This window comes from Meleagris gallopavo, chromosome 22 (assembly GCF_000146605.3).
Source record: "Meleagris gallopavo isolate NT-WF06-2002-E0010 breed Aviagen turkey brand Nicholas breeding stock chromosome 22, Turkey_5.1, whole genome shotgun sequence".
Taxonomy (NCBI): domain Eukaryota; kingdom Metazoa; phylum Chordata; class Aves; order Galliformes; family Phasianidae; genus Meleagris; species Meleagris gallopavo.
The window spans coordinates 10,994,186-11,021,702 of NC_015032.2; the positions used below are offsets into that span (position 1 = coordinate 10,994,186).

The 27,517-nt window shown below is 39.5% G+C and overlaps 1 protein-coding gene and 1 long non-coding RNA gene across 3 annotated transcripts; one reads left to right on the top strand and one right to left on the bottom strand.

Moving 5' to 3' along the window:
• The first annotated feature begins 1,631 nt into the window (after positions 1–1,631).
• Positions 1,632–26,004, top strand: ZNF217 (zinc finger protein 217). 2 transcript variants are annotated; one of them, XM_019622294.1, is made up of 6 exons: positions 1,632–1,650; positions 12,623–14,408; positions 16,477–16,602; positions 17,372–18,964; positions 22,482–22,610; positions 23,931–26,004. In XM_019622294.1, the coding sequence occupies exons 2-5, from the start codon at positions 13,010–13,012 to the stop codon at positions 22,589–22,591; spliced, it is 3,228 nt and encodes a 1,075-aa protein (XP_019477839.1). In that variant the 5' UTR covers positions 1,632–1,650; positions 12,623–13,009; the 3' UTR covers positions 22,592–22,610; positions 23,931–26,004. The 2 variants fall into 2 exon arrangements, with proteins under 2 accessions (XP_019477839.1, XP_003212195.1); XM_003212147.3 differs by lacking the exon at positions 1,632–1,650 and adding an exon at positions 9,962–10,048.
• Positions 8,504–9,894, bottom strand: LOC116217393. The gene is made up of 3 exons (XR_004161874.1): positions 9,821–9,894; positions 8,703–8,822; positions 8,504–8,587 (listed from the first exon to the last, which is right to left on the bottom strand). It is a non-coding gene; the product is annotated as an uncharacterized LOC116217393 (long non-coding RNA).
• Positions 26,005–27,517: the final 1,513 nt, after the last annotated feature.

The window sequence follows — 27,517 nt, forward strand, 5'->3', positions numbered from 1 at the left end:
TTTTTTAGGACAACAACATTTTTCTGTGTTGTTTCTGGAATGACCTTGAGAGCTTTAAAACTACCCCAGTTTCCAGCGGTGGGTTTGAGGGGGAGGCAGCAGCAGAAGCACGCAGTGAAAATTGAAAATAGAAATAGGAACCGAAGGAGGTGCAGTGAGATGTTTTCTTATAGAAGTATGTGAAAAAGGAAGTTTTTGTAAGAATGCGTGAAAAAAGAGGAGAGGGAAATAACGCAGTTTCAGATGCGGTTAGAAAGAGAACATATCATTCTTCACATTTTATTAGGCCCTGAAATGCAGCAGTGATATGATCTGGAAGACACAGAACTCAAACGCCTGACTACAAGTTGAATAGCAGGCATTGACTTGCTGACCAGTGCTTCCATGCTCGTGCTGGGGGGGCTGGTTTTGTGTCTGCAAAGGTATCGGAGCTCGGTGCTATGACAATGGCTTGCAAATGCTTAAACGCCATGTTTTATTGCTCTTAGGAGCTCTTATTTACTGTAGGTTTGGGAATACGGCTAAGACTTTAATTTGTGATGTCCACACTAAGGTTTAAGCGTTTCCTTGGATAATGCAGAAGGACGGTTTTAAATAAGTAGGATAAACTGCATTCTTTGGCAGGGGGAGGGCAGAGGGGAAGGGTGGAGGAGGTGTTTTTTCTTCCCCTTTAACTACTTCTGTAACAGAGTCAATATTTTAAGATCTGTGGCAAGAATGTGCCTTTGTGATCACTAACCTTTCTGTGGTGTTTAAAGAAAAAAAAAGAAAGAGCAGTACTGTAATTCTGTGCGAAGTGTCTGGGTTTTACATCTGAACAGCTCGTGCTCAAGATCAACACTGAGTTTGGAAATTCTGCCTTGAAGTTTTTGGAGTGATGAATATGAAAAGAGAATAACTTTAGAAACGTGGTTATTACAGTGATTATTGATTGGCTTGGCCCGCAGCCAAGCAACTCTTCTGCATGCACCAGAGTTGCTGATTTAAATTCTGTAGGTTCCTTTAAAATATGTGGGTCTTCTCGAATCGTTAAACGATATCTGGAGCTATTTAAGAACAGTAGATCAGCTCTTAGTTAAGGTTGTTCAATTATGTCTTCATCGCTTTGGAGTTGGTTGAATGACTTGACATGAGATTAAGCGCAACAAAAGAAAAGGCAGGGGAACAACAGCTGCCTTCCACTACCCGAGCAGCAGCGTTCTCAGAGGCTCAGCGTTTTACCTTCTAGTATTAGGTGGTGTCAGGTTTAAATGTTAATATTTATATGCGTATTTACAAGAACCTCGGGCGTTCTGATAACACATCAGGCACCCGAGTGCTGGCTATTCGTCTTTGGGGGTTGTTTGTCTCTTGCCTTTTTAGGAAAACTATCTTAAGATCTGATACTGAGGGGTGAATTGATCTCATTAACTTTTCAGACAAAAGTAGCGAACAGTCACCACTAGTTTGTACTTGTTTAGTTACTGTGTGGTAAGAACTTTAAGGTGTGTCCTTAATGGCAGTTGACGATTCTTGCTGCGAAGCCTTGTTTATTTTAGGTAGATGTTTTATACAGAATTTCCAGTGGGACAAATTACTCCACTGCCTGCACTCACCCTTTCTGAAGGCTGGCTGTGAGCAGAAGAGAATAATTCTACCGTGCTGCAATCAGTATGTATTTTTAAATTGAAGTCATTAAGTTTTACTGTGTATTTTGAGGCTTTTCCTACTTCCTTTGTTTAAACATTCTCAAACAGTGCATATCATACATGAATTTGAAGCATTCATATGGCACTACTGAGGCGAATTTAAATTTAAAATGAGTACCTACATTCTCGCTGATCAAAATAGAAAAAGTATTTCTTTAAATAAGTGGATGTTTTCTGGTTTTGACTGTGGTGAGAGGGCTATATTTGTATCTTGTAAACAAAGTTTCACATTAAGTAGTCTTTACAGAATGGCTTCCAGGCTTTGGATTAGAGGTGTTTTTTTTTTTCCTTTCATTTTTAAGGGAATTATGTCTTTCTTTGTTTAGGTAGCAGCTGGGGGGGGACGAGATGTAGGGTGGGGGCTAGGAAGAGGAAGCTAATAAACCTTAGCACCTTTGTCAGGCTGTCTTACAAAAGGTTACTTCATTTTGGTTTCCCCTTTCATGAGATCACATTTAAAAATTCCTTTTGAGTACTTCTAACCTTCAGAAAGTATCTTCCCCTCACTGCTGAGCTTCCACTTAGTGCTGTGGCGATAGATCAGTATCACATTTTAAATGAACGGGAACTGTGAGTTTCACTTGACTTTCAAAATGGTGATTACAATAAGCTCTTAATTACAAACTCTCAGATTTTTTTTTCCCTCTGTGGCTAAGGAGCTCTGGGGAAATGCTAAGTAAATTTTAACTTCCCTTTGTTCTTTGGGACTCTTTTGTCCCAACTCTTTCAACCTGAATCTTGATATGGAATTCATTGTCCTAGTAAAAGATTCCATGCACTGTATATGTAAATACACTCCCTCTTTCCTGTGTTATGAAATGTGTAACTAGTACTGGCATATGGAAAGAACGGCCCCGGCCCCCCTTCCCTTCCCTAAGGTAAAATGGGCTAAGCTTTCTTTTCTTTGCAAGCAGCTGAAAGAAGAGTTTGACCTTTGAACTCCCCCTCACACTTCCACACTGCTTTCAGGATGATTAAATAACCGAGGATATTTGCCTGTGTCTTATGCTTATTTATCTCACTTAAAATGTTCCAATACTTAACTGTTGAGGTATTGTCTTTAAATATAGCCAGATAGTGCATTTCGGTTGCAGCAGGGCTGCCATTTGCCAGCTCAGCCCTCTTATTTTTGAGACTCTGGATTTAGAACATCAGCATTCCAGGAAGATATTCTTTCCACATCTCATAATTACATTTATTTCAAACTGTTACTGACTTTTAACAGGCTCTGGGTCATTTCTGCTGACCCTTGACCCTCCTTTTTAAGGTAGCTCTAGTAACAAAAAAAAGTTGAGAAAGAGTTTTTCTTTCTGGTGCGTTAATAGGGGCGGGGGATTGTGCTGACTACTGTATGCATGCTTTCAGAGAGATGTGACTCATACCACAGGAGATTTGCAACTGAAGACAAAAGTAAGGAAAAGGATATGACCAAGCTATGTAAGATCCTCACTGCGTTGTATTTTTATTAAAAAACAAACCAAGAAAATGCTTTCCTAAGCTAACTTTGCCTATTTTTTCATCTACCTCCAAAATTAAGGCTACTCTGACAAAGGTTTGATTGTTTTTAATTTTTCAGGGAGATTCCCAAATAATCTTGTTTTATTGCTTTTATTGTTTTTATTCTTCTGCCAAACAAGAGGAAAACATTAAAACTTATATTGCTATGCTCTGACCAAAGTCATAAGATTATAACTTACAGTTTATAGATTAGTTGCTTTTGTGATTCTCCCTCCTCTTTTGTATTTTTTTCTTTCTTTTTGGAGCAGGGAAGGGAGGACTGGGCAAACTATGTGCTGTGACAGGGACAGACATGAAATTACAAAGTAAACCAATGTAGGTGCTGAGGAAAATGAGGTATAAATCAAAAATCTGAGACATACATTGTTTGTGCATACAATGTCTGAGTTCTTTGCAGAAGTTTGAATTGTTTATCTGACTGCCTTGAGAATTTCAAAAGAAAGTACAAGAGGAAATGTGGTTAGAATACGCAGGAAAATCTATGTAGTGCTGCCTGACTTAAAGATTTGAGCAGAAACTCGTCCAAGTGAGTCCCTGACTGGATAGGGGTTTTCTACACTCTAAAGATTTTATGCAACTGAAAGTATCAAAGTCTGAATTTGTTTATGTGCAGTGAGTGTACTTGCATTCTTCTGTGTAATAGAGTGCAGTGTAGTTGGCCTCTGACATAACTACTGAAGGGATATGAAGTCCCCTGTGCTTACACTTCATTGCAGTGGTAAATGGAGCTGGTGGGGTGAAGTCTTTGGTCAGCTTCCTTTGCTGCGGAGATAGGAAGAAGCAAACTAGATGTGCTCCAAAGACTACGGTGTGTAATACCTTTAGGAGAATGGATATAAAGGTGGTCCAGATAAGCCACAACTTCTGTTTAACTTCAGTGTTTGTTTCTAACCTTTTACTAGCTGACTAAAAAAACAAACAAACAAAACCACTTTTGCCTATTTCCTCTCTTTGGAGAGGTCCATTTCTTGTAGATGCTGGCTTTGCTTTCTAGGATAGTTTGATGCCATGTGTTGGTCATCACATGCATCCCTTCAGTCTTAATGGAGGATAATTAAGGTAATGCCAGGCAATTAAAACTTTCTGAATCTCCATCAATTGGCACTGGTTTCTGGAAGAGCTCCCACCTGCATGGAAGAAATGTGTATTTCAAGCACATTGCTATTTTTGTATCTTCAGATTTTAGGCCAGGGAAGGACTTAGTAGAAGTAAATGTCTTTCCACCAGACTGTGTGCATTTTTCCATCTTTCAGGACCGATTTCTGCCAACACGTAATTGTGGGTATGTTTGAAAGTGGCAGCTTCAAAGTCACTGCTCTGCAGAGGGGGGGGGGAATAGGAAGCTGCTGCTTTTTCTGCCAGCACACCACTGTGTTGGTGAGAGTTGGATTCAGAGTTGAAATCAGGTGAGAAGGCAAGGGAAGATGAATATCCTGAACAAAGTGAACTCTTCTCCTCTCCAACTCAGGAATAGCGAAGAACCTCTTTTCCTGTTATTTCACTTATGCTGCCCAAAGGGATGCAACTTCCCCATAATTGCTACAGAGGAACTCCTGCCTCTTGAGTAATAAGAAATTAAGTTTAATTTGGTAAACTCCAAGTTTACCACTTCTTTGTAGTGGTGGCTGTTGGAGAGATCTAACATCCCTCTGCCAAAAGATGTCGGAGGGGGGGGAGGAGGAGAGAATAATCTAATTTGCTGTTAAGGTCTCTGAAAATATCCTCCTTCAAATGGAAACCAAGTCTAAACATAAGGCAGTTTATGTAAGGTGAAACTGATTCAACAGTAAAAATGTATCACTCTCTTCACTAAGAGTCTTTACCTGTTGTGGAGAGAACAATAAACTGTTTTGTAAGGTAAGGGGTCACTGCCAGTTTAAGTGCACATAACTTCTTGATTTAATGAAGTTGCATCATCTTATAGCAGTGGTGAAACTTGTCCCAGACTTATTTGGAATAGGATTGCTCTTGTCTTTCAGCCTATCCACAACAGGTGTTGGCTGCTTCTTAGTGTCTACAGTCAGCTTTGGTTTTGTGGTCCCTGAGAAATTCTCTCCTACTCAGAGTGGGGGGGGGAAGGGGAAGGGAGAAATCTGGAAAATCTGTTGGAGCAGTGCTTCTGAACTTTAAAAGTCAGTACTTACTTGTAGCACTTCCTCCTTTAATGCCAGGAATTAGGCTCTTTTATATTTACTCTTGCTCAGTGGAGGAAAAACATGTGCAAAGTGATGCAAGCTTATATGTTTTCTGCTTTGAAAGGAATAATTACATCTTTTGATAGAAGAGGCATTCAGTTCACTGAGGAGACGCGTTCATCTTATCCATCCTCTGCCAAAACAGACATATAGCCTTAAAGAAAAAGGGACTCTGCAGGAAAAGGTTTTTTAGAGAAAGGATATCCTTTGTTTCTATCACTGTAGATGTCTGAAATGGGGGGAGGGAGTTTTCCTAATATTGTTCATTATTAACTGCTAGTTATTTTCCACTGATAATTAAATTCCTGGAGGAAAGTGATTTGCATATTTGTCTGCCTTATCTGACTACAAAGGAGCTTTAATGCAAAATCTTTCTGAAGTGTGTGTGGAGAAGTGCCTGGATGATAACACTCCTGCACTCTGGTGTATGTCTGTTTCTTCAGATCTGTTTTTGAGTTGTCTCAGTTGCACTGTGTTGGAAAACTCTGTAGCTGCATTGTGAGGATCTGTAACTGAGGGGAAACAAAATAGCCTCTCTTTTAGAGGGTAAAAAGAAACTCTGAAAACCTCTCTAAGGATCGAGGTTTAGAATAACTTTGAAAACTTCAGGCCTGAGAGATGAAGACTAAGCAGGGGCCTTGAGGATGTGCAGCATTTAGGGAGTGGAAATTCCAATTTGGGGTCATCTTTTATGTTCTCTTTTCAACCTGAACATCTTTGTTTTGATCTTTTCCTGCAACTGAAACAAACCAACTCTCTTCCTCCCCTTCCTCCCCCTAGATCTCCATTTCCTTTATAAGTTCTCATGCTAGTTCTTTATCTGAATGAACTATGAACAAACTTCTATTTAAAAAGATTTTTCTATTTCAACACATGGCAGAAAAAATATGTGGATGAGAAGCTACATTAGGTGCACTCGTGCTACTCTGTTAACACAGAAACGAACTGGGAAGTTGTTAAATGATTTACAGTCAGAAAGTTGAAGGGAGTTGCTCTTCCCTTCTCTGGAAGGCAACAGGACTCACAGTAATGAAGAGTCAGTTGCTGCCTTCCTATAGCGTTGTGAAGAAAAGCTGACTACTGCCATTCTGCAAAGCGAGGCTTTCTATGCCTGTGTTCTAGCTTTCCAGTGCTCAGCTCAACTCGCTTGCAGATGGGCACTGGTGCACTTCAGAAATAAGGTCTCAGTCTGTGGAGCAAATAATGTATTCCCTAGGTTTAGGGGCTGCTGTTCCTCAAACTGGGACAGGAAGACGCCTTACTGTGCGAGATGTGACGTGTGCCTTTCTTAGAAAACACCTAAAGGAGATTGTGCTTGACATGTATAAATCCAGAGACTTGAAGAATCAAGCTTGAAATTTCATGTTCTGGGTATCTGATAATTTGACTGATGCTTTGAAGCAGTGGGTGAATTAGAACCTCACAGTGAGTTCTTGCTTTGAGTTCTGACTAAACGTGGGAGATGTGAACACATGGCACAGCAGCGCTGTTAACACAGCTGTTGTCACTGCTGGGTTCTGCGAACGCTGTACGCAGCCTTAGGACTCTGTAGGCACAATCTTGAGAGTCTGCAGCTCTTGAGTACTGTTAGCAGCCACTTGGGGATGGTAATTCTACCTAATATCTTCTGTGCATGCCAGGTGTGGTGGAACTGCCTTAACTTTGTGCAGTGAGAGAGGGAAAAAGTGCTAAATAAAATAACCAAGCCTCAACTTTTCTTTTCCTTTAAAAAGAAACAGTCTGATGCATTTATACATGAGCTATTCCATGATCAGTACTGCCCCTGGATGTAGCTGTGCCCAGCTGAAATAAATAATCCCATAAGGTGTTTTTGATTTGCAGACAAATCAATAAGGAAAAAGAGATGCGAATTACTCTATGTAAGTTCATAAGGCCAAATGGGAGCAACTATTCTGCAAAAAAGCAAAACCTGTAGATAGAAATACAAAAGGTGCATCAGTAAGTTGTCAGTGGTTTCCCATTAACCAGTAGCAGAGTGAGATCTTAGCAGTGTTGAAGAGGAGGAACCTGTTCTGAGTACAAACGCACTGAGAGACAAACATTTGAGGCTGGATATCCTCCTGAAACATCTTGAAATGTGGGGAAAACTGAAGGAATATGTTGAAAATAAGTGGAGTTCTGTTATGTGAAAGTCTTTCAAGTGAAAGAAACATGGTTACAAAAACAAACAAAGGCAGCTAAACTGCAGAACTGGCTCCCTGAGATTTTGGGATGGGAATATGTTCCTGACGGTGGGCTACATGGGACTGTGGAGCTTCCATAGGGCACCGAAAGAAACCCTGGGAACCAGTGCAACGTGACAGCTTGCTGCTGGCCTTGGGTTAGGGGTCTGTTATGAGGTTGCTGGGGTGGCTGTCTGAGTGCATCTTGTGTAGTATGTACAAAAGTAACTTATCACTTAGTTGTAACTCTCTTTTCTAGTTTTCTCACTTCTGTTTTTAAGAAACTGTTGCAGGAACTAGGTGAACTTCTGTAATTGTTCCAGTTAGCTTTTTACAGTTGAACAACTGTTATTTCTGCCAGCACACAGCTAGTGAGGTGTAGTTGTTTTTCCTGCTCCCAGCTATGCAGCTCGGTCCCAGTGCTCCGTGGTGTCTGAAGCGAGAAGTTCAGTGGCTGGACTTTGCTATTCTCAGAAAGGTGTGTCTAGAATTTTTATTACATATTCATGGAAATTTTGAAATGCAGGAAGTAGAAATGCAGTAAAATTACTACTGATAGGTCATTTCCCAAAGAAATCTTTGAGACTGCAACATATAGTCTTCAGTTGTGTAATTCAATGAAAGTAATTTAAACTTCTCTACAGGCACTTAATTAAAACTTAGTCTGTTCTAATAATCTATTTATATGCAACAGCTTTTTGGTGTGGTTATTAGGTTGTACGGCAAGCATGATGCAAACAAGCTGTTCTCATCTGCTGAGTTCAATTTCTTTATATACATTTTGTGGTGTTCGTAAATAGAATGGGTATTGCTGTGAACACATTGAAGTATTTGATTAAAGACCACGTGGTCAAATATGACTTCTGTGAGCCACAGCTTGCGAAGCACTCTGGGCTGCCAGAAGGATGGAGCTCAGGCAGAGTTGTTAGCTGAGAAGAGATGTCGCTTCTGGCAGTGGCCCCACAGGAGGTGTCTGAGGGATCCCCTGGTGTTGGTGGGATGCCTGTTGTTCTCCACACGTGGTGGAGAGGGAAGTCGGAAGGCTGAATGTGAACTCACCGAAATGTGGAGAGTCATCCTCTATTTTCAACTTTAAGGTTAATCTGTGGCAAACTTACAGCTTTCTCTTCAGATGTTGGAAGGAAGTGTTTCCTGTTTTAGTCTGCTGTTTTGCTTAAGGTCTCTGGCTGTCTATTACTGTTCTCCCATTCTTCTTTTCGTCCCTCTCTTTTTATTTCCTGAAAGTGAAAGATGACAGAAGCTGCCCCAGGTACTGTGTGGGTTTTTTAGCCAGTACATAGACTTTAAGGCACAGGTAGTTACAGCGCTCTTCCAAACTACAGGTCATCTGCTTTCCCAAGTAAGCAATAATACAGAATTATAGCAACTCTCACTGTTTTACTGGTACCTACAGTGTTTTGAAGAACAGGGATGTAATTAATCAGCACTTCTGGCCCTCGGGTCCAAGTTAATATTATCTTCACTAGGAAGAAGGTTGTTTTCTCTTTAAACAATGGATAAAATCCTAGTGCAGATAGTTTAAGTGTATATTAGCTAGTCTAAACAATGAGTGTAAAATCATGCCCCGATTTAGAAAGCTGTTTGTCCAATCACAGTGAAGTATGAAATAAATAAGACTGCAGTTTTCCAGCTTGTTTTCTGACATTAATAGTAGTATCTAAATGCATTTGCAGCTTTCTTCAGAAATTCTACCTGCAAGATTTCCTTTTTAAATCCACAGATGCTATCTCTTTTATAGAATAACATTTCCAAGAAAAATAGTTGCCTGAACTGCAGATAGGCCTTCTAGGTTCTAAGCCAGGAATATCTTGCTCTGCTTTGCAGTGCTGCCTAGAGGGTGAGCTGTGACCAGTCCTTCACAACTGCTGAGACCCTCCTATTAAAGACAGCAAAAGCCTGAAAAACATTCAGCAGCCAACACAGGTTGGTGGGTGTGTACTCAGCTTTGGAGTGCCATGGGGGGATTCTCCGAAGGGCTGATTAAAATCTATTGATACCCAATAAATTCAGACAATTACAATTTACAGTTCTGTAAAACTCTTCTCACAGTCCACGTGCAGGCTTTATGCTGGGTATTTATACACACAGTTGTAAGGACAGGTTTGGATTTTTAGACAATTAAATAATTTTTCTACTGTGATGCATTGAAATGAGGTGATGTTGAAGTAGACCAACTTCTCCCCTCATCTCAGGATGCAGAAATATTGATCCTCACAGGGTGGGAGATGGTGTGGATTTCTGATGTTCTTCATCTGTGTTTTCTCCACAACGACATCTCTACCGTTGCTCTGTTCGTGTCATAATGCTGCAGGGTGGGGAGTGCAGCAGGGTGGCAGTTGCTGTGTTCTTGGGCAGGAGTGAGGATACAACTGATGGATCTCAGCAGTTCAGTGCGTGGGACTGGGGGCACTTCCTTCCCAGCAGTGCCTGTGACCTCTGGGGGGTATGATTCTTATCTACTACTGCAGAGTGTTTACCTGTGTAGGCAAAAGTAAATATGTTGAACTCTGTAAGCTCATTTCTAATATTTTGCTTAGGTATTCCTTAGAGGCATTTAGAAATCTTTCAAAGTAGCTGTTTTCATTTTAGTTTGCAAATAAATTATTTTCAGGCATATAGCCACCATTTAGGCACCTGAGCTGTGCTGCAGCATGTTATCCTGCTGTGTAAAAATACCTCTTAAAACTACAGCAGAAATGGAACAAAACAGCAAGTTGAAACATGAAGTAAAACATGCCAAGCAGTACCCTTTGATATGTTTTTCCTTATGCTTTACGAAAAAGGAAAGCTTTTTGAATACTTCAGCTTCAAACTTTTCTTATGGCTTCCCCACCTTGCCTATTTGGGGTGTGTGAAAGCCAGAAAGCCAAAGCTGACTGAAAGGATAGGGCAAGAGCAAAGGCTGCAGCACAAGCAATTCAGAAGTGTCACACCACAGGCTGAATCTGCCTGCTACAAAAGATTTTTTGAGTCATTATGAAAGGAGGAAGTGTTAATCATGACAGTGATTAAAGAAACAACAACAAAAAAAATGGGAATAAAGGCCCTAGTTAGTAAAGGGATGTTTTGGCTGCGGCAAATTCAGGTTCTGCTGTCACCTTCCCATCAGCCAGTGGTTTGGTCCCTCTTGTACTCCCTACCCTTCCACCCAATTTCCCTCTGTTCTTCCTGCTGACTTGTGACGTGAGCCTTTGGCATGGTCTTTGAGTTTTAAGAAGCCAGAAGGGACCACTCTGGTTTCCTGGTACTTTAATGATTTGTTGTCTAGCCCTTGGTTAGGTGACTGGACAACAAGAATATTAAGTTCTGGCGTTGCAGGGAAAAGATGAATACAAGCAGCTGGCAACTGTATTGGCATTTGAGTAATTTTTTAAAAAAATTCATCTTTATTATAGACTCCAGGATTTTCTTTTGTTAGCATAATGGCAGGAAAAGAAGCTGACTTTCAGTTTAAAACCAAAGAATATTCCTAGGACCCAAGCATAGAACACCTCAAACACTTATCCTCTCACTGCTCTATCTACTACTCCTGGCAATGTTTTGCTGTGCTTCCTTAAACTGAAGTGATCTTGAGATTTCATAACTGAAGCCCACCCCTGCAATCTGAATAGGAAAGCTGTCAGGAAAAGCTGGAGCAGGTAACCTCAGCTGGGACCACAGCAGTGTGGTGTCTTTGCCTGCTCCAACTGCTTGCTGTGAACATGTTTATAGCCTGATCTATTACAGGATTTGTTTGGAATGGTTATCCTTTCTCTGGCTGAAATGAAGCGAAATGTTTCCGTTTTCCCTTAAGTAAGAACAAGGTAAAAGGGAAGAGGAATTCTAAAAACATACTTTGCTCATACTGTCTTCTATTATGTGAGCCATAGAGCACACTGTGTTTCGAGACTTGTTAATTCAAGTGATGTGGATCATTGGCCAGCTTCTCTTATGGAATAATTTGTGAAAGTCTGAGGCCAGAGTCAAACTCTGAATGCATTCTTCTGATTAGATATTTGTGTTTGGGCAGGTTTTGTCTAGGGATGTTTCCTATTCAGTTTATGTGAGCATGTGCTACTCTGGTAAATCCTTCACTCACCCCAACATTTGATTAAGTGGAATCTTGAACTCCAGAACTTTTAGTTTCTCTGCCTTAAGAGAGTTATTAATTAATTAATTAATTGCTGCTAGTGGGCTTTTTAATTCTTATGAGTTTAAAAAGCTAAGTGGAACTTGTAATTAACTATATCATAGGCCCTTTAAAACTTACGGAATTTTAAACTCTCATTTTGGAGTATAATCAAACACACATTTGGTGTTGCATGCAGTTTGAAATGGGAAGCATTTCCTTTGCAAGTGTAATAGTTGGCCTCTTGGATGATTTTTAAATACTAAACTACTGCTCAAGAAACAGTATCATTAGACTGCTTGAAACTTTGAGGTGATCTAATTGTGGCAGGGGTTGTAAATCTGTCGATATTAACAGCTGAGCAGTGGTATTAACAAAGTTCTTAATACAAGGATTTGTACTTAATGCTTATTTTGTACTAGAACAGTGAGTGCTAATTCCGAGCTCTCTAGTCTTGGGTGGGAGAAAGAAGGGATTTTGCTCAACAGCCATTACTGAACAAACAAAGTTTTACTGTGGCTCTAAATTCTGGTTTCACAAGTTCTTGGAAGGTTACTTTGGCTCGCTTCGTTTACTTGTTAGGAGTTCAGTTGATGTACGTATTGAAATATGGTTTAAGCAGTTCTATGCAGCTGGGTAAGAGCAGGGTTAGAATAGCTATTGAAGTATTGCTATTATATAGCAGTCTTAGAGCAGTAGCCTAACTAATGGAATAGAGGAATGTTTAAGACAGCTGTTTATTTCTACTCTGGTATGTAGAAAATCACTGGAGTGTTTTTTAGTTGTCCCTCATTGACGCTTAGTAACGTACGCCTTCTGTGCTCAAAAGCATTCGACAGTTTTCTTTATTTGGGAGATGTCTTGCTTTTCTTTTGAGAAGTCTTACGGATTGCTTTCTCTCTTCTTCAGGTGCTGGAGTTCTTTGTGGCACTGAACTTGCCCTCGATTACATTTTACCCAATGCAACTATTTTAAGTTTTTGTACAGAAAAACTAAGTGTGACTGTTTCTGCAGACTTGAAAAATCAGAAGAAATAGTTCAAGAAACCTCATTCGTGTCACTGAGAGAAGCAGTGGATGCACTTTCAGTGATGTGTTAACACAGGTAAAAATGGAAAAGAAATAATCTTTTGCTCCTGGAAAAAAATCTTTTTCTTGGCAGAAGACTTTGAACTTAGCAGACTTGCAAGCACATGTTGGAGAACTTTACAAGTGTCCTTATCGTGATCAGTGAACATCCCCCAAAGAACTGAAACCTTACATTAAAACACGTCATAGGGAACAGAACGTAGGAAACATGCCAACTCAGCCTCTCCTGGCATATATGGATGGACTGGATGGAATAGCCAGTACTGTTGGTGCACAGATGGAGAATAATGATGCCTCAATGACAATAAAAGGAACAAATACCATTTCTTACAAAAGCTTGCAGGAAAAATTTCTTATGCAAGCTGAAGGATGTATGCCTCTGGACTGCATGTTTTGTGATGAGACTTTTAAGCATCCTGAAGAACTTGGAAAGCATGTTTTAACTCAGCATAGGCCTACTCTTTGTGAACCAGCTGTCCTGCGTGTTGAAGCAGAGTATCTTAGTCCTCTAGATAAATGTCAAGTAAGAACAAATTTGCCTTCACCAAACAATGAAAAGGACAGCGAAGAACTTAGTTGTGAAGTTTGTGGACAAACGTTTGATGAGGCTTTTGATGTTGAAGCACATATGAAAAAGCATAAAGATTCTTTCACGTATTGGTGTAATGTATGTGGAAGAAGATTTAAAGAGCCATGGTTTCTCAAAAATCACATGAGAACACATACTGGGAAGCCTGGGTCTAGAAACAAGCTTCAGCAAGGTTCTGAAAGCCCCATCACAATAAATGAGGTGGTGCAGGAGCATCTAACTGAAAATGTAACATCGCCTTACAAAATTTGTATGGTTTGTGGCTTCCTATTTCTCAATAAAGAGACTCTACTTGAGCACAGTAAAGTGCACACCAAAGAATCAGTACCCAATGGCGAAAGCCCCCAGGTGACTGATGATCCCGATCTAGAAGAAACATCTCACAGAGAAGAGTTTTTGCGATTTTTGAACTTAAGACCAAAAGTGGTTCTGGAAAATGACAAATCACAAAAACCTGTGAAATGGATTGCTGAGCTGGATCCGTTCAACACATATCAAGCATGGCAGCTGGCTACCAAAGGTAAAGTTGCAATTGGCCATGGCCAAACTAAAGAATCGGGACAAGAAGGAAGTACAGACAATGATGATTCATGTTCTGATAAAGAAGAACTTGGTGAAATTTGGAATGCAAATAAAGGTAGCCAGACTGAAACTACAGGGAAGTCAAAAGTAAATAAAAACAGCAGTTATGCAGGGAATAGTAACTTATACCGACACAAATTGAAACATCCCAACAGTGAAGTGCCTTCTATGGAGATGGATTCTAAATTGTCTCAGAACAAAGAGAAACCAACACACTGTTCAGAGTGTGGCAAAGCCTTCAGAACATACCACCAGCTAGTCCTTCATTCTAGAGTGCATAAGAGAGACAGGAGGACAGATGGGGAGACTTCAGCTGCTTCAAGGTCGTGCTGTACTGATATAATTGCAAGCCTAGATGAAAATGGAACAGTAGAGCGAGTGGAAGGAGGATCTGAAGATGGGTCCGAAGACGGGCTTCCAGAAACACTGAATTTAGGTGAGCAGCATTTTGAGGCATGAGATTGAAATAACTGTTACTGTTTGGGAGCTGTTTAAAGCCAAAAATGCACCATCTCTCTTAATGACCTCTTCCAAAACTTACACTGGAAATAAGAAATAGTATGGTGGGGAAAGGGGAGAGGAGAGGAAGAATAGGAAAAGGAAAGAAATGTTCTGACACACGTATTTCCAGGTCTTTGAATCTGTGTTGGGCCTTCTGGCAGTGGTGATTTGGGTTTCTGGAATTACTGAAATACTTCCAATAACAACCTGTCTAGAAAAATTGTATTCCCCCCACCAAGACACATGCTTCTACTGGGTATACTGCATATTCATTGCATTCTTGTACAGCACATGTTTTTACAGGTAGTATTTCTGAACAAGTCACTGTATGTTTCCCACTTGATTCTGCATCTTGTAAGAAAGGGCAGAAAAATGTCCAATGCTCAAAATCAGTGGTTATCAGGATCCCAAGAAGTAAAGAACAATTTTTCTGCCTATCTATAGGTTGTGTTTCTTTTGAATGGTAGCTAACGTGACAGGCCAAGTGTCAGGACCAGCAACCTTTAAATTAGTTGTTTGAGGATGTGTATATGGACTATTAATATGTGTATGCAAGAGGAATATACTTAGCTCCTCTTCTTTGATAGAACAGATAAACTGTGTGTTACCCAGGGTTAATGCTGAACCTCACTTTGGTGGCACATTTTTTAAGGCAATGCTGAGTGATTCTTTAATCGAAAGAGTTTGCATGTCTGTGGACAAAACGGAATAGCAAAAAGGCTGAACTAGCACTGCTGCGTGTCACACACTTCAAGTCTGCATTTAAAGAGCAGACACTTGCATAATCGCTAGAAAAGACAACGTACAGAATGTCCTGGCACACAAGACTGAGTTTTCTGTTTCTGGTAATGTGCTGCCCTTAATGTTGCCTCCAATAACAAAGGAAAAAAAAAATTACCTAATGTTAGCTTACTTGTTTTGTTTCACAGCGCCTTATCCAAAACGAGAACAGCTTTCATTGTGAGATGCTGAGTCATGCTTCTTGAGACATTATCTGTTTGTTTAAAACAGCTCTGGCTGCTCTTGGCCACAGTTTAGCCACGCTTAGCATTTCCAGTATGGAAACTTTCCAATGCATAGTAACTTTGGAAAATCATTTTAAGCTGTCTAGCATGTTTCTAACGTCTTAGTTAAGCAAAGCGCTTCCTTCTTTATTTTCCCGCTCTCTAGTTAGCTTTGATTTGGATACTTTACTTAAGTTGACTTGTTTGGCAGTTTGAGTTGTAAAAACATCAAGACTTCGATTTGAACGGTGTTTGGTGTGCGAGCTTTCTCCCCTTGCTGGCCATTGTGCTGTGCGTGCCGCCCTCCAGTGGCGATCGCTATCGCTTGCGCTTCAGCTTATCTGCATTAGGAACCACGTGCTCCACGGAACCGGCATCCTCTGCCGCGTTCCTGTTTGTTAGAGCTTAAGCATTCACAGTTCTAGTGAAAGATTACTTGTTGAAGCCAAGCTGGTGGTTCTGGGCAGGACACTTCACTGATTGTAGCCTTAATATTATAGTAAAGGAAAAAAATCAGCTGTCCTCTCCACCTTCCTTCTGCAGGACAACATACTGTGTTGTGCCGTGGTGCTCGAGGCAGGTTTACAGTCCAAATAACCACGCTGTTCAAGCACTCCCCTTTATGATAAGAATACAGGTTTTAAAGGATATGACTTTCATTTAAGCCAATCTCCAACAGTTTCTTGTAGATTATTGCAGAATTAAATATTTTTTTCTTTGAGGCCTAGTTTTACATCTTGTTTGTTCTGCGGGGCTGCTTCATTTCAGACACTAACCGCAGTGGTACTTGACACAGCTGGAAACCTTTTCAGCCATTTTGCTTTCTAAGTGTACCATCAGTGCAGAACCAAAGATGCTCACAGATTGCACAGGTTGGCAACAGTTCTTCCTTTTGTGTTTTTTCCTTAATAAAGACAGCTAAGATAGTTGCTTGTGGTTTTGAAAGGGACTACAGACTTGCGTTTGCTCTTCATAATGTAGCTATATTTTCTCTCAAAGATAAAAATGAAGATGTTTTGGAAAGAGCAAAAGTTAAAAATCTTGGAGCCTCCAGAGAATGCAGCTATTGTGGAAAGTATTTTCGCTCAAACTATTACCTCAATATTCACCTCAGAACTCATACAGGTAAATGGGCTTCAGCTTTATGGGAGGGGAAGGAAGTGATGAATCCAATTGGATGGGATGTCTGGTTTTGGTTAAGTAAAACAAAAGTTGCCTTCAAGGTTATTGAACTTAAAAATAAAGATTACTCTTAATGTTGGGAGAAAGATCTGATTTTAATTTCTTGAAAGGAGTTCATTATATACCTAAGTGTAAATCTCTTTGGGGCCAATTATATTGTGCTCTTAACAATACTCATTTTAGACCTTAAAGTTCTTTCTGCCTTTCTTGGTGTAAGAAGAACAGAAATACTTCCAAGTGTGAAGTTTGTCTGTTAGTTGCTACTGCCTGGGGAAAGAGCTGTGTATTCTTCAGTTAAACTTGTCTGTAGCCAAGCAAACTCATTCTACTTCTGTTAATGTATGTCCATGTTTCTTTTGAAACAGCTCTATTTATAGAACTGTAACACTGTGTTGTTGAATAGCATACCTGCAATATGATCAAGGGCTATGTATGCATTTTTGGAGTTGACCCACAGCTGTGCTCGCTTACTTCTGCCAAACAGGGCCACCACTCTGCATAGGGAACTATCTTCTTCATAACCAGAAGATGTCACTGTAGTTAGCAAAAGCAGTAAGACAGTTTTATGTGATTGAGAGTCTGGGGTTTAAGATTATACGAAAGGGGGAAGAAAAATCTATTTTATTGTTCTAAAGTCTAGATTATTTCCTTGTTTTTAATTGTACTCAAGACTTCAAATTGTATCAAACTTACTGATAAAACTGTGTTTCAGGTGAAAAACCATACAAATGTGAATTCTGTGAGTATGCTGCAGCACAGAAAACTTCACTGAGGTATCATTTAGAGAGGCATCACAAGGACAAGCAAGCTGATAGTGCAGCAGATGTGAAAGGTGACAGCAAAGCTTCATTGCAGAGTCAGGAGACGGAGCTGTTTCTGGTTGCTGATGGTGCTCAAGAAACCAAAAATTTGAAGAGGCTTTTTGATGGTGCCAAAGATGCTGAGGGCTGCCCACCCACAAAGCAGCAAAAGGAAATCCTGTCCTTGAATAATGCAACAGGCAGCACAGTCCTTGTAAGAATGAAAAATGATTCTAGGGAATCGATCAAACGTTCAGTTTGTAACAATTTGAATCAAATGCATGAGAATGTGTCCACTCCTTACTTGGAAAAACTAAAGTCTGAGAAGGAAACAAAGGAAGTTCAGCCCAGTGCTTCACATAAGAGAGAGAGAGAGGCTTCTGTGGAATCAGAGGGAGATGATGTCCAGTACGTTTGTGCTTTTAAGGATGGAAAAAATACGACTGATGTACGAGAGTGCTGTGAGAACTCCAAACACAAACATATGGTGGATGCTCAAGAAATGCCCTTGAACTTATCTATTGGGACTTCACAAGAATGTTCAGTGGTTTCAACTACTAGAGGCCTAGTACCCAGCACCTGCCCATTTTGTACTTACAGAACATTCTACCCAGAAGTCCTAATGATGCACCAGAGGCTGATGCACAAATATAACCCTGACACCATTAACAAAAATGGCTATAGAAACAAGGCTCTAGCTAAAGCCAGACGCACTGGATGCCCTCCCGCCCTGCTTGGTAAAGATGTGCTTCCTCTGTCTTTTAATCCTAATAAAAGTAAGGCCTCCCCATCTATTCCACAAAAACTGTTGCAAACGGGGAAATCCAAGCAGTGTCACCCTCCTCAGAACAAAGTCTCTCTTTTTGCAATGGCTGATTCAAGCAGCACAGCCCCGAGTAACCTCAAGTTTCATAAACAGCAAAGTAATATTGGAGCTCAGGCAAATAATTATAGACAACCTCAGCAAGAAATGCACTCCAGTTCCAGTGGCTCTCCAGTACTGGACAGAGTAAAAAGAGCTGAATCTAAAATGAAAGCTCTGAATGTCACAGTGTCTCAGTCTGGTGTAGTTAGCAGCAGCATGAATGGGGCTCTTGACTCTCACCTAAACGAATCTGCCTGGTCTTGTCATCGAGGAAGAGACTATCTGTGTAGTAAATCTGTGGGCAATGCAAATCTAGAATATGGTGAAACATCATCTAAAAGAATGAAACATAGTGTGGTAGTTATTGAACAAAGTGACTGTGCAGTGGCTAATTACAGAAGATATGAAACGAGCAGATTTCGTGTTGCAAACAGATATGCAAATCTGCTACCTCAGGAATGTTCTCGCACCAAACCTGCATCCTCTGTTTTGCCAACCAAACAAGGGCTTCTGAATTCGGATGATGCTGATCCTCCTAAAGTACTGACTGTTCTCAAACCTTATGAGCCATATAGCTCTGGATCACTTTACAGTTCTTGTGGATCTAGCAATGGCCAAGTCACCAGCTCTACAGTAGAAGGTACTGTATCTCCATCCTAGTTCAGTTAGATGTCTTTGAACTTTATGAAGAAAGGTGTATGAAATAATAAATGCACAGCTACAATAAAATAATAGAGAAAATCAACTGCTGTTAACATTTTGTCAAGTACAGTCAGTGTCTGGATTTTAAATGTAAAATCCAGGTTCAGCAAACTCCCATCTTGGGGAATTAGGCAGCTAAGGTGTGAATTCTAAAGAGAGGTTTAAAATTCAAGTTCCACCTCCCTGCCTACAGTCTCTAATATCAAGCATGTACTGTTTGCTCATTAGAGCACTCAAGACATGCTAACTAATCCAGGATATGGAACAGGCCTTTCTACTTAATTTACAAGAAGTCTTGGACCATCTGGAATATTAATAGAAATTAAAAAAAAAAAAAGCTGTTGTAGGTAATTGTTTCATTCAATTACAGAAAAAGATGTATTAAAACCATAAACTATGATGTAAATCTCATACTTCTGTTGCTTAGTGGATTTTTGTAATTTTTAAGAACGGAGTGCTTAAGACAACAAAGTTCTGCTATTCTATTATGGCATCACTGCACTAAGTAGTAAGGCTTTACTGTGGAAAACTCTTAATCTAGCAAATAGTTTGTGATGTATTTGGAAAAACTTTGTGCTTTGTTTCTTAGACAGCATTTTCAAAAGCTTCTAGGAGACCTAGATTAAAAAGATGCTAGGTGATGTTTAAGCAGTTATCTGACTTTTTAGAAGATATCTATGACTTTCAGCTGAGGACCAATATGGACTTAGCCTTAAATATAGGAATTTGAATTTTGAAACGAAGATTCTGTTGTAGGAATGAATAGACTATAGCTCTATAGTCTTAGGGTATCTGCTAAACTCTGAATATTCCCATTCTCTAGAAACAGCAAGGTCACTTCTGAGATAACAAGCAGTTATGTTACCTTAGGTCAGAGCAAAGTGAGAGACACTAAACCTGTGTTTTGTTATGTGGGGAAAAGTCTATTCACCAACTCTGTTCTGTGTATGTGAAGGTTGTGGGCTTACAAGTGAGTTATGGAAAAATGAAGGCAAGTGTTAAAGCTCTGCTTCCAGGCTGGGTCTGGAAAGGACATGGGCAAAGCTAGCATCACATTTGACTTATTGAAACAATTGTGAAAGCATTGACTCCTAGTTTCATCAGGTGTCATCTGTGTCAGATGACCTGTGTCATTAATTGCCTTGAGGAATGTGCAGTGAGCACTGGGTTACACATAGAATACACAGGGACAGGCCCAAGGACAAATGTTATTGCTGCCTCTTGATATTCCTAGTGATCTGAGGGGATGAAATACTTCTTTCTTATCTGGGTGCAGAAGTGATGCAGAAGTCATTCATGCAGTTGTGGAATATATAAATAACCATTGATAAAAAGGCCTGGCAGAATGCTGCTTTCTGCTAAGAATTTAACGTGTGATCTCATCACCTGGTGGAGACCTTAAGGACTAAATAGAATGCTAGTTTGCATACAAGTCAACTGACTGAGGACTTGTGCTTCGTGACATGGCTACCTGATGAGCAGAGGACATTCAGGATTTTTAGAGAATTCTCTTGATACTGTATAAAGACTTGTTAACTTGAGTTTAAAATAAGAAGGGGAAAATAAGAACTTGTAGCTTTAGCTGTCTTGATAAGTCTGTACCTTCAAGCACTGGACATGGTGGGTCAGTATCTCGCTTCTCTCCAGCATTATCTTTAGAAAAATTTCTTCTCAAACCAGCACCCTTAGAGAGGTCGGCCTGTGGAATTGGTAATTGCTGCAATACCATTTTTAAACAGTGACTTCATTGGAATCCACCTTGTTCTTCTTCTGAAAGCTACACCTGTCAACCAGAAAAAATCTGTGGTAGACTCTTCTTCCTCTTTTATGGTACTAGCTTGGAGACAGCAGCTTGTAGTCAAAATTATAGTCATTGTTTCTTGTGATTTAGAGCACTCGAAGCTATACCTACAATCATTAGACAGCATAATTGTCATAGAAATAAAGATTTAATTGCTGGTTATGCAGAGCCATCTCAAAGCAACTTTTCATGGCTGTTACTGATGTTGGGAAGACTTGTGAAACAAGACCCTTTTGATGGGGGTTTTCTTAAAAACTTCAAGAAATGCCTTGTGCAATAAAACATAGGCTTTTAAGTCTAATTGCCTAGCTTTCCAACCATTCTGCCCCGAAGTACATGAATGAAACCAAGTTTTGATTTTTGAAAAGGTTAAGGCAAGGAAACTTCTTAGTATTAGACTTCTAATATGGTTGGAGACAGTAAAGAAGAGCTTCTGCAAATTCTTATTTCTTCAATTTAACAAAAAAATTACAACTTGGGTACAACTGTTTGCCTAAGAGTTGCAATTCCATGGAGGTACTTGGTATTATATGCAAATTACTACATGTTTCTATAGCCTTAATCAGCCCTCGTGATATTATAAGAGCACGTCAAAAATCTTTCTCTAAGGATCTGTGTGCTTATGGCAACATTATTTAGGTCCTATGAACATGTTATGTTGCATGTTAAGTGCTGGATCAAGTTGTCATGAGAATATGTTCCACTTGGCAAGCTTGATTAAAGCATGATGCCTTCTATTACTGCTTGTAAGCTGTGCCACTCTGTATTGCCCTGAAGAGACAGAAACATTCTGAAACCACTCAGTTTGTGTTATTTTCAAATTACTTGCCTTTGCAATGGCAACATGCTATCAAGGATAACCTGTTGGCTGATTGATCTGGCAGAGACTGCAAATTAAAGACAATTGCTCATGACACGCTCCAATGGCTTTGTAGATTCTGTTGAAATATTAATTTCGCTTTGCCATTTTAATTTAATTAAAGCTTGCTAGGTTTTTTCAATGCTGCATTTAAAGCTTTCATGGAATATAGATGGCAGTTGGGCTTTTTGTATCCTGGGAGGGAAAATGATCCTCGACTTTTCCTTCATTTTATGAAGTACTTTTTGACTGCTTACTTAAGCTCCAAAGACTTGGTTTGGAGCAGGCATTAATTTCACGTATATAAATCTGAATGAATGATTGTGGATAAATATAAAATTACCAGTCTACTACACTGAAAACTGCTTAACAAAGTTATTCATGTTATGTCATGTTATCTATGTTAACTAAGGTAATAATGTAGTATACCTGTCTTCCATTTCACGTTCTGTTTTCAAACAAATGCAGGAAATGTGTGTAGGTATCGCATGGTATGAGGCATTCACTTCTTAGAGTGGATCCTGCTGTATGATGAATTGAGCACAGATATCTAATTATACCAGCAAAACCTGGCACGATATGCAGCTTAGAAGAAGGTTCTTAAATTTCAGCTTTTTTTCTTGTTCTAGTTCTGGGTACTGTGTTTCCCATAACTTGTAAGAGGACAAGGAACAGCTGTCCACCTTGAGCCTCGCTGTGAGTTGTGTTCTGGGTGCTGACATAGACCTGCTTCCAGTTGAATGTCTGACCAATTAGATTATCAGGAAATAACTCGTCTAAATTTATTTTTGTCAGGAAAAAGATCAGTGTCATACCAACACTTAACTAGCAGTGTGCTGCAAAAGCGAAGTTATGAGAGTTTCATTGGCAATGCACGCTTTCGACCAAGTGACAAGAAGACTTGATGGTTTACTTCAGGAAACGGTAAACAAACCTTTTGAACTAATTGTTACTTAACTATTGCATTATGTACTCATAACATCAAACGTTGCTGCATAAGTGTGATGAGAAGTTATGAAAGTCTGAACCAGAACATCTGAAAATGCAAACTCTCCCTTTTAGAAAGTGAAGCAAATATTCATGTAGCATTAGTTATTTTGAATATCTGTAATGGCATACTTTGTGTGTTTTAAAAAAATAATGCATAAATGCTTCCTTCCTAAAAGAAATTGTGGCTCTAAAAAAGAAAAATATATTAATTAGATACAGTGCTAGTGGGAAGTGTTCACCAAAGGGCTTCCCCTCGTGTCAGTATACGGGGGTGGGGGAACAATGTGGGGAACTAGAAATGGGAGGACGTGCCTGTTATGGTAGCTTGTGAATCCTCTGCTGGTTCTTGAGAGGTTGTGTTGGTCAGTTCTTCCTGAAAATGGAGGCATTACTCATTTTACAACTTCTGAAGATTTTGCGGGCTGCCTCTAACAAGACTGCTGCTGGATTATTTCATAGAGAAGTAAGGGTTTCCTGATAGCTCCTGGACAGTTTATCCTTGTGTGCTGGTGAGGTGGTTCCAAATAGCTTTTCCTTTGTTTGGCTGAGGGATGGGTGTAGCCTCTTAGGGGAAACAAGTCAAGTGAAAAGAATTAGCCTGGTGTGCTGAATTCCTGTGCTTCATCTCTTCAGTTTGTAGCTGAATCTCAGAACTTCACAATTCCATTGTGTTCACAACATCCTTAGCTGCTAAGGAGATAAGCAGTGAAGAAGTCTATAAATAAATATATCCGTATGCTCTTTCTGAGCTGGAGCCACGGATCATTTTCCTCGTTGAAACTTAAGCAGATACCTCTTGAATGCTACAGCACCTGGACCAGTGTGCAGTCTTTTCTAAAAAGATATTTACATTCTAGGGGAGCAGAGCTGTCTGACCTCTAGCTGACAGCTTTTAAAATACTTTGCTGTTTTTCTTGATAGTCTTCTAATCTTACTGCTTTTATTGTCCCCACTAAGCATTTTTTTGCCTGGTTCTGCTTTTTTTCTTAAAAAAAAAAAAAGCTAACTCAATTTCCTGCCTGTATTCCTGCTTGGAGTTTGAGTGTTCGAAAGGAAACTTGATTGCCAGTTTTAATTTGTTTTAATTTGAAATGAAATACAGGATAGACTGTATATGGCGATAATAATTTCTAAATACATTTATGCAAGGGTGAAGATTATCTTCTCTTTCTTTTTAAGGATGCCTTCTCCCACACAAAAAGTGTTATGCTATTTTCTAGTTCTATGCAAAACCCTATTTTTGATTTGTTCCAGGTCTTAAGGACACAAGTGCATGTTCTATGGAGTTATACCTGCAGTTCATCCCTTGAGGAAAATGAATGGTGAAAGCTACTGAACTAAGCTGTGATTGTACTGTATATAAAAACACTACAGTTCTATAATATTGGTTCTGTTAACATTTAATACCAAATAGCCATAAAAGGTAGTCTAAACAATTGGGTTATGAAGGTGTGTGGGGAATGTACGTCTTGACATTGACTTGGAGTATTTTTCATTAGAATTAATTGACCAAATATTAGGTAGGAATTATATTTTTACATACTTGAGCGCTGCTGAAAAGAGTTTCTTTGAAAGAATATATAGTCCTTGCACCTCAGGTAAACTGTAAATACAGAAGTTGAAATCCTGTTGGTTTAATGCTCCTTTTTCATAAAGGTGAAAGTTTCTCATATGTTGTTTTTCCTGTTTAAACAACTTCCAAATAAACTGTCTGAAACTGTCCAGTTCATAAATGTTGTGAACATCAAAGCAGTGGTGCTGACATTATGCTGATCTGCCTTGTATGTGCTAAGACCATACTGTGTCCTTCCAGAAGTACAGGGATCTGTTCTTCTGGAGTTGTTTCCAGCTTCTTTCAAAAGCATGGATGAGGCAATGCTTGACATTTGAGTCTGTCAGTGTGGTGTTCCTGAAATACAGTTGGATTCTTGGTTTGGCATTGGTTGCTGTTGTTCGGAGGAGTTTCTTAAATGAACCTCTGCAGCAGAAAATACTTAGGACTTGCATGAGACATGATACTAATCTAAATGTTTCAAATGTTTAGTTTTCTACTAAACTGCATTTAGAGGAAAACTACTTTGCACCTTTGTCCAAACTATACAGTCACAAACAGGCTTGCAATATGAATACAGGATCCACAGACTTCAAAAAGGGATGTGGCTATGGTGTGGCCTGCTTGACTCTGCTTGAAAGCTTCTTAATGTTGGTTTTTAGCATCTGCTGGGTGTTTAAACAGAGTAAGGAATAAACTGTTAATGGGAGAATATCTCCTTTTATTTTTTTGTGAAGACAACAAGAGTTTTTTCTAATGCACATGCAGTTTATTTTTTGTAAAGGGAAGATGGCCAGTTACCAGCCAGTAAAGCAGAACTGTTGTGTATTTTGACCTTCATTCCTAGTTACTTCTCATAAAGCCTGTAGTAAAGAGTTAATTTCTTCTGTATCTGGCTTTGACTTCCATATATTTTTACTAAAACAAACAAAAAAAAGAATTTGCACTGCTTGTTTTGCTCTCTTCCCTCAAATAGCAAAATGTAAAATAGCAAAACCTAGAAACTCTTGTTTTTTCATTATGCAACTTGAGATGTTCCAGTTGTATGTCTTAGTTCCTGAATATGGGACCTTATTTTAACGTCTCTGTAAACTGGCAATGTAATGAAGTGCTGTGTATCAGGAAATTGTACACTATTTACCTTTCTTCTGTTCATAAGCTGAGCCATATGTACATAATCTAGATTTGTTTTCCTAGTTTTGCACTTTTATAGCCTATTTTTGAAGACTGATTCACTTGGAAAATGGTTAATCTATTTTTTTGCGTGATCTTTCCAATGAGTCTTATAGAATGCATGCTGTAACTATCATCTATGTACCTTACAAGGTTCTGTGGTTAAAACATGTACAGGGCTGTATTAAGATGTCTAAGTAAAAAGACCTAAGATGTTTTTAATCTCTCTTCATGCTGGTACAGTTTTCTTCAAGATTTTTTTGGGTGGAGATCTTGAGGGTTAAATAGAGAAATGACCGTGAAGACTTATTTCATGGCAGCATAGCCCTGTACTTCAGAACACACTTTGCCCATCAGTATTAACTATTGGGATACTACTGGTTTTGTATGATTCTTTGGAGGTAACAGTGCATATATAGAGGTACAAATTGTTGATTTTTTTTTCTTTCTATGTATTTATTTCATTCCATTTTGTTTTAATTGTTGAAACCGGAAGTTGTCAAGCAGTAGGAACACATTACTCATTTAATTTATAATGTATTTCACTTTAGTTGAGTATATTATTACATGTGGATGTAAATATAGACTTGGTGTTTTGCAAAACTGGTTTCTGTGTCTTGCTTTTAAAGGTTGAAATCAGCTGGCTGGAATTTCATATTCCTTTGACTTTTCCATCATATTCAGACCCCCACGGGAGGGGGAGAAGGAGGATCTGCCAGTAACCAAGCCCAAACTCATGTCCGTTCAGTTGCTCTTATGAAAATACTGAGTCACTTCCCAGAAAATCTGGCTGAAGCATAGAGAACTCTTAAAATAATGAAGAAACCTTTTGTTTCTTCCCTTTGAAGGAAAACAACGAAAGAGAAGAAATGGAGTTTTTGTATGCATTCATTATGGTAATAAGTGGTGAGGGCATTAAAACTTTTTAAGCTTTTAATTTTTTAAGTTTTTTTTTTTTAAAGCTTTAAAATTTGTAAGGGCTTAAATGTTCTGGAAAGAAATAATTCTTGGTCTGACATGTTCTTGGAAGCTAAGATGTCATACCTCAGTAACACCACTGACAACATCTGAAAACCAGGTTGGACTGGAGGGAGGGGGGGTTGAGATAGCTGGAAAAGGCTTGTCAAAGCAATTTGTCCTGAAGAGAGCTCAGCAGATAGGCTCCCTTGTATAAATAAACTTCATTTGAGGGCACGTATCTGACTGACCAGTGCCTTGCTGGCCTCACAGTTGGAGCTTTTGAGTCTTGTATTGGAACTGGCACTTGTGGCGGTGGTCAAGTTTGTAGAGAGACCTAGACTAACTCCTTGACTTGGTGAAAGCATTGCTGGTGGGCAGAACAAGAACTTCAAAGTGTGCTCTTAACAAAACTATCATCTGTGGATTGCTTTGAAAATGGTGAGTCTGCTTGTGTGTACAAAAGAGGGTTTGTGGAGCCTGGCATTTAAAGGCGTTCAGCTGGGCTAAGGGTAACACTGCTGCTGAGAAATTTCTGAGCAGTGCTGAATGAAGCGTGGTGGAGGGGGGAGCTTTGCAAGTCATCTTTACCATTAACTATGGTTTTCCTTTGGTGTTCCAAGTATGCTTTTGTTTCCTGTTAGTAGTTTCAGGTAAGCTTTCAGGTATCAGATGCCTACCATTTTGTGAGCTACCCCAGATGCCAAGTGGAAAGTAAAACTTGAGAGCAAATCTCACTTGCTGCCTGAGGAGGGGATCTCTTAAAGATATGAAACTGGTACAAGATTAGAAGATTCAGTACTCATTTTTGCTTCAAGTCTATTTCATCTTTAAATGGTGAGGGATTTTGGAGACTTTTCCAGTGTTACTATGCTTCAGTTGTTTATGACTAGTGAACTTCAGTGTTGTGAAAACATTTCCTCATTCCTTTGAGATGTTAGTCCCAGTGTAAGTTGGATTAATTGAAAGGTTGAAACTCTTTTTTGGAGAGCGAAGGCCAAAGCCATCAAAAAAGAGATGGTGAGTAAATCTAGAGACTATTCTCACTATTGGTGTTGATTAAAGCTGCTCTAGTTGAGGGGCTGCAAAGTAGTGCTTCTGATTGAATGGTCTGCTCTCATTTCTCTCCTTGTGCCATGGAAAATCACATGGTAGCTGG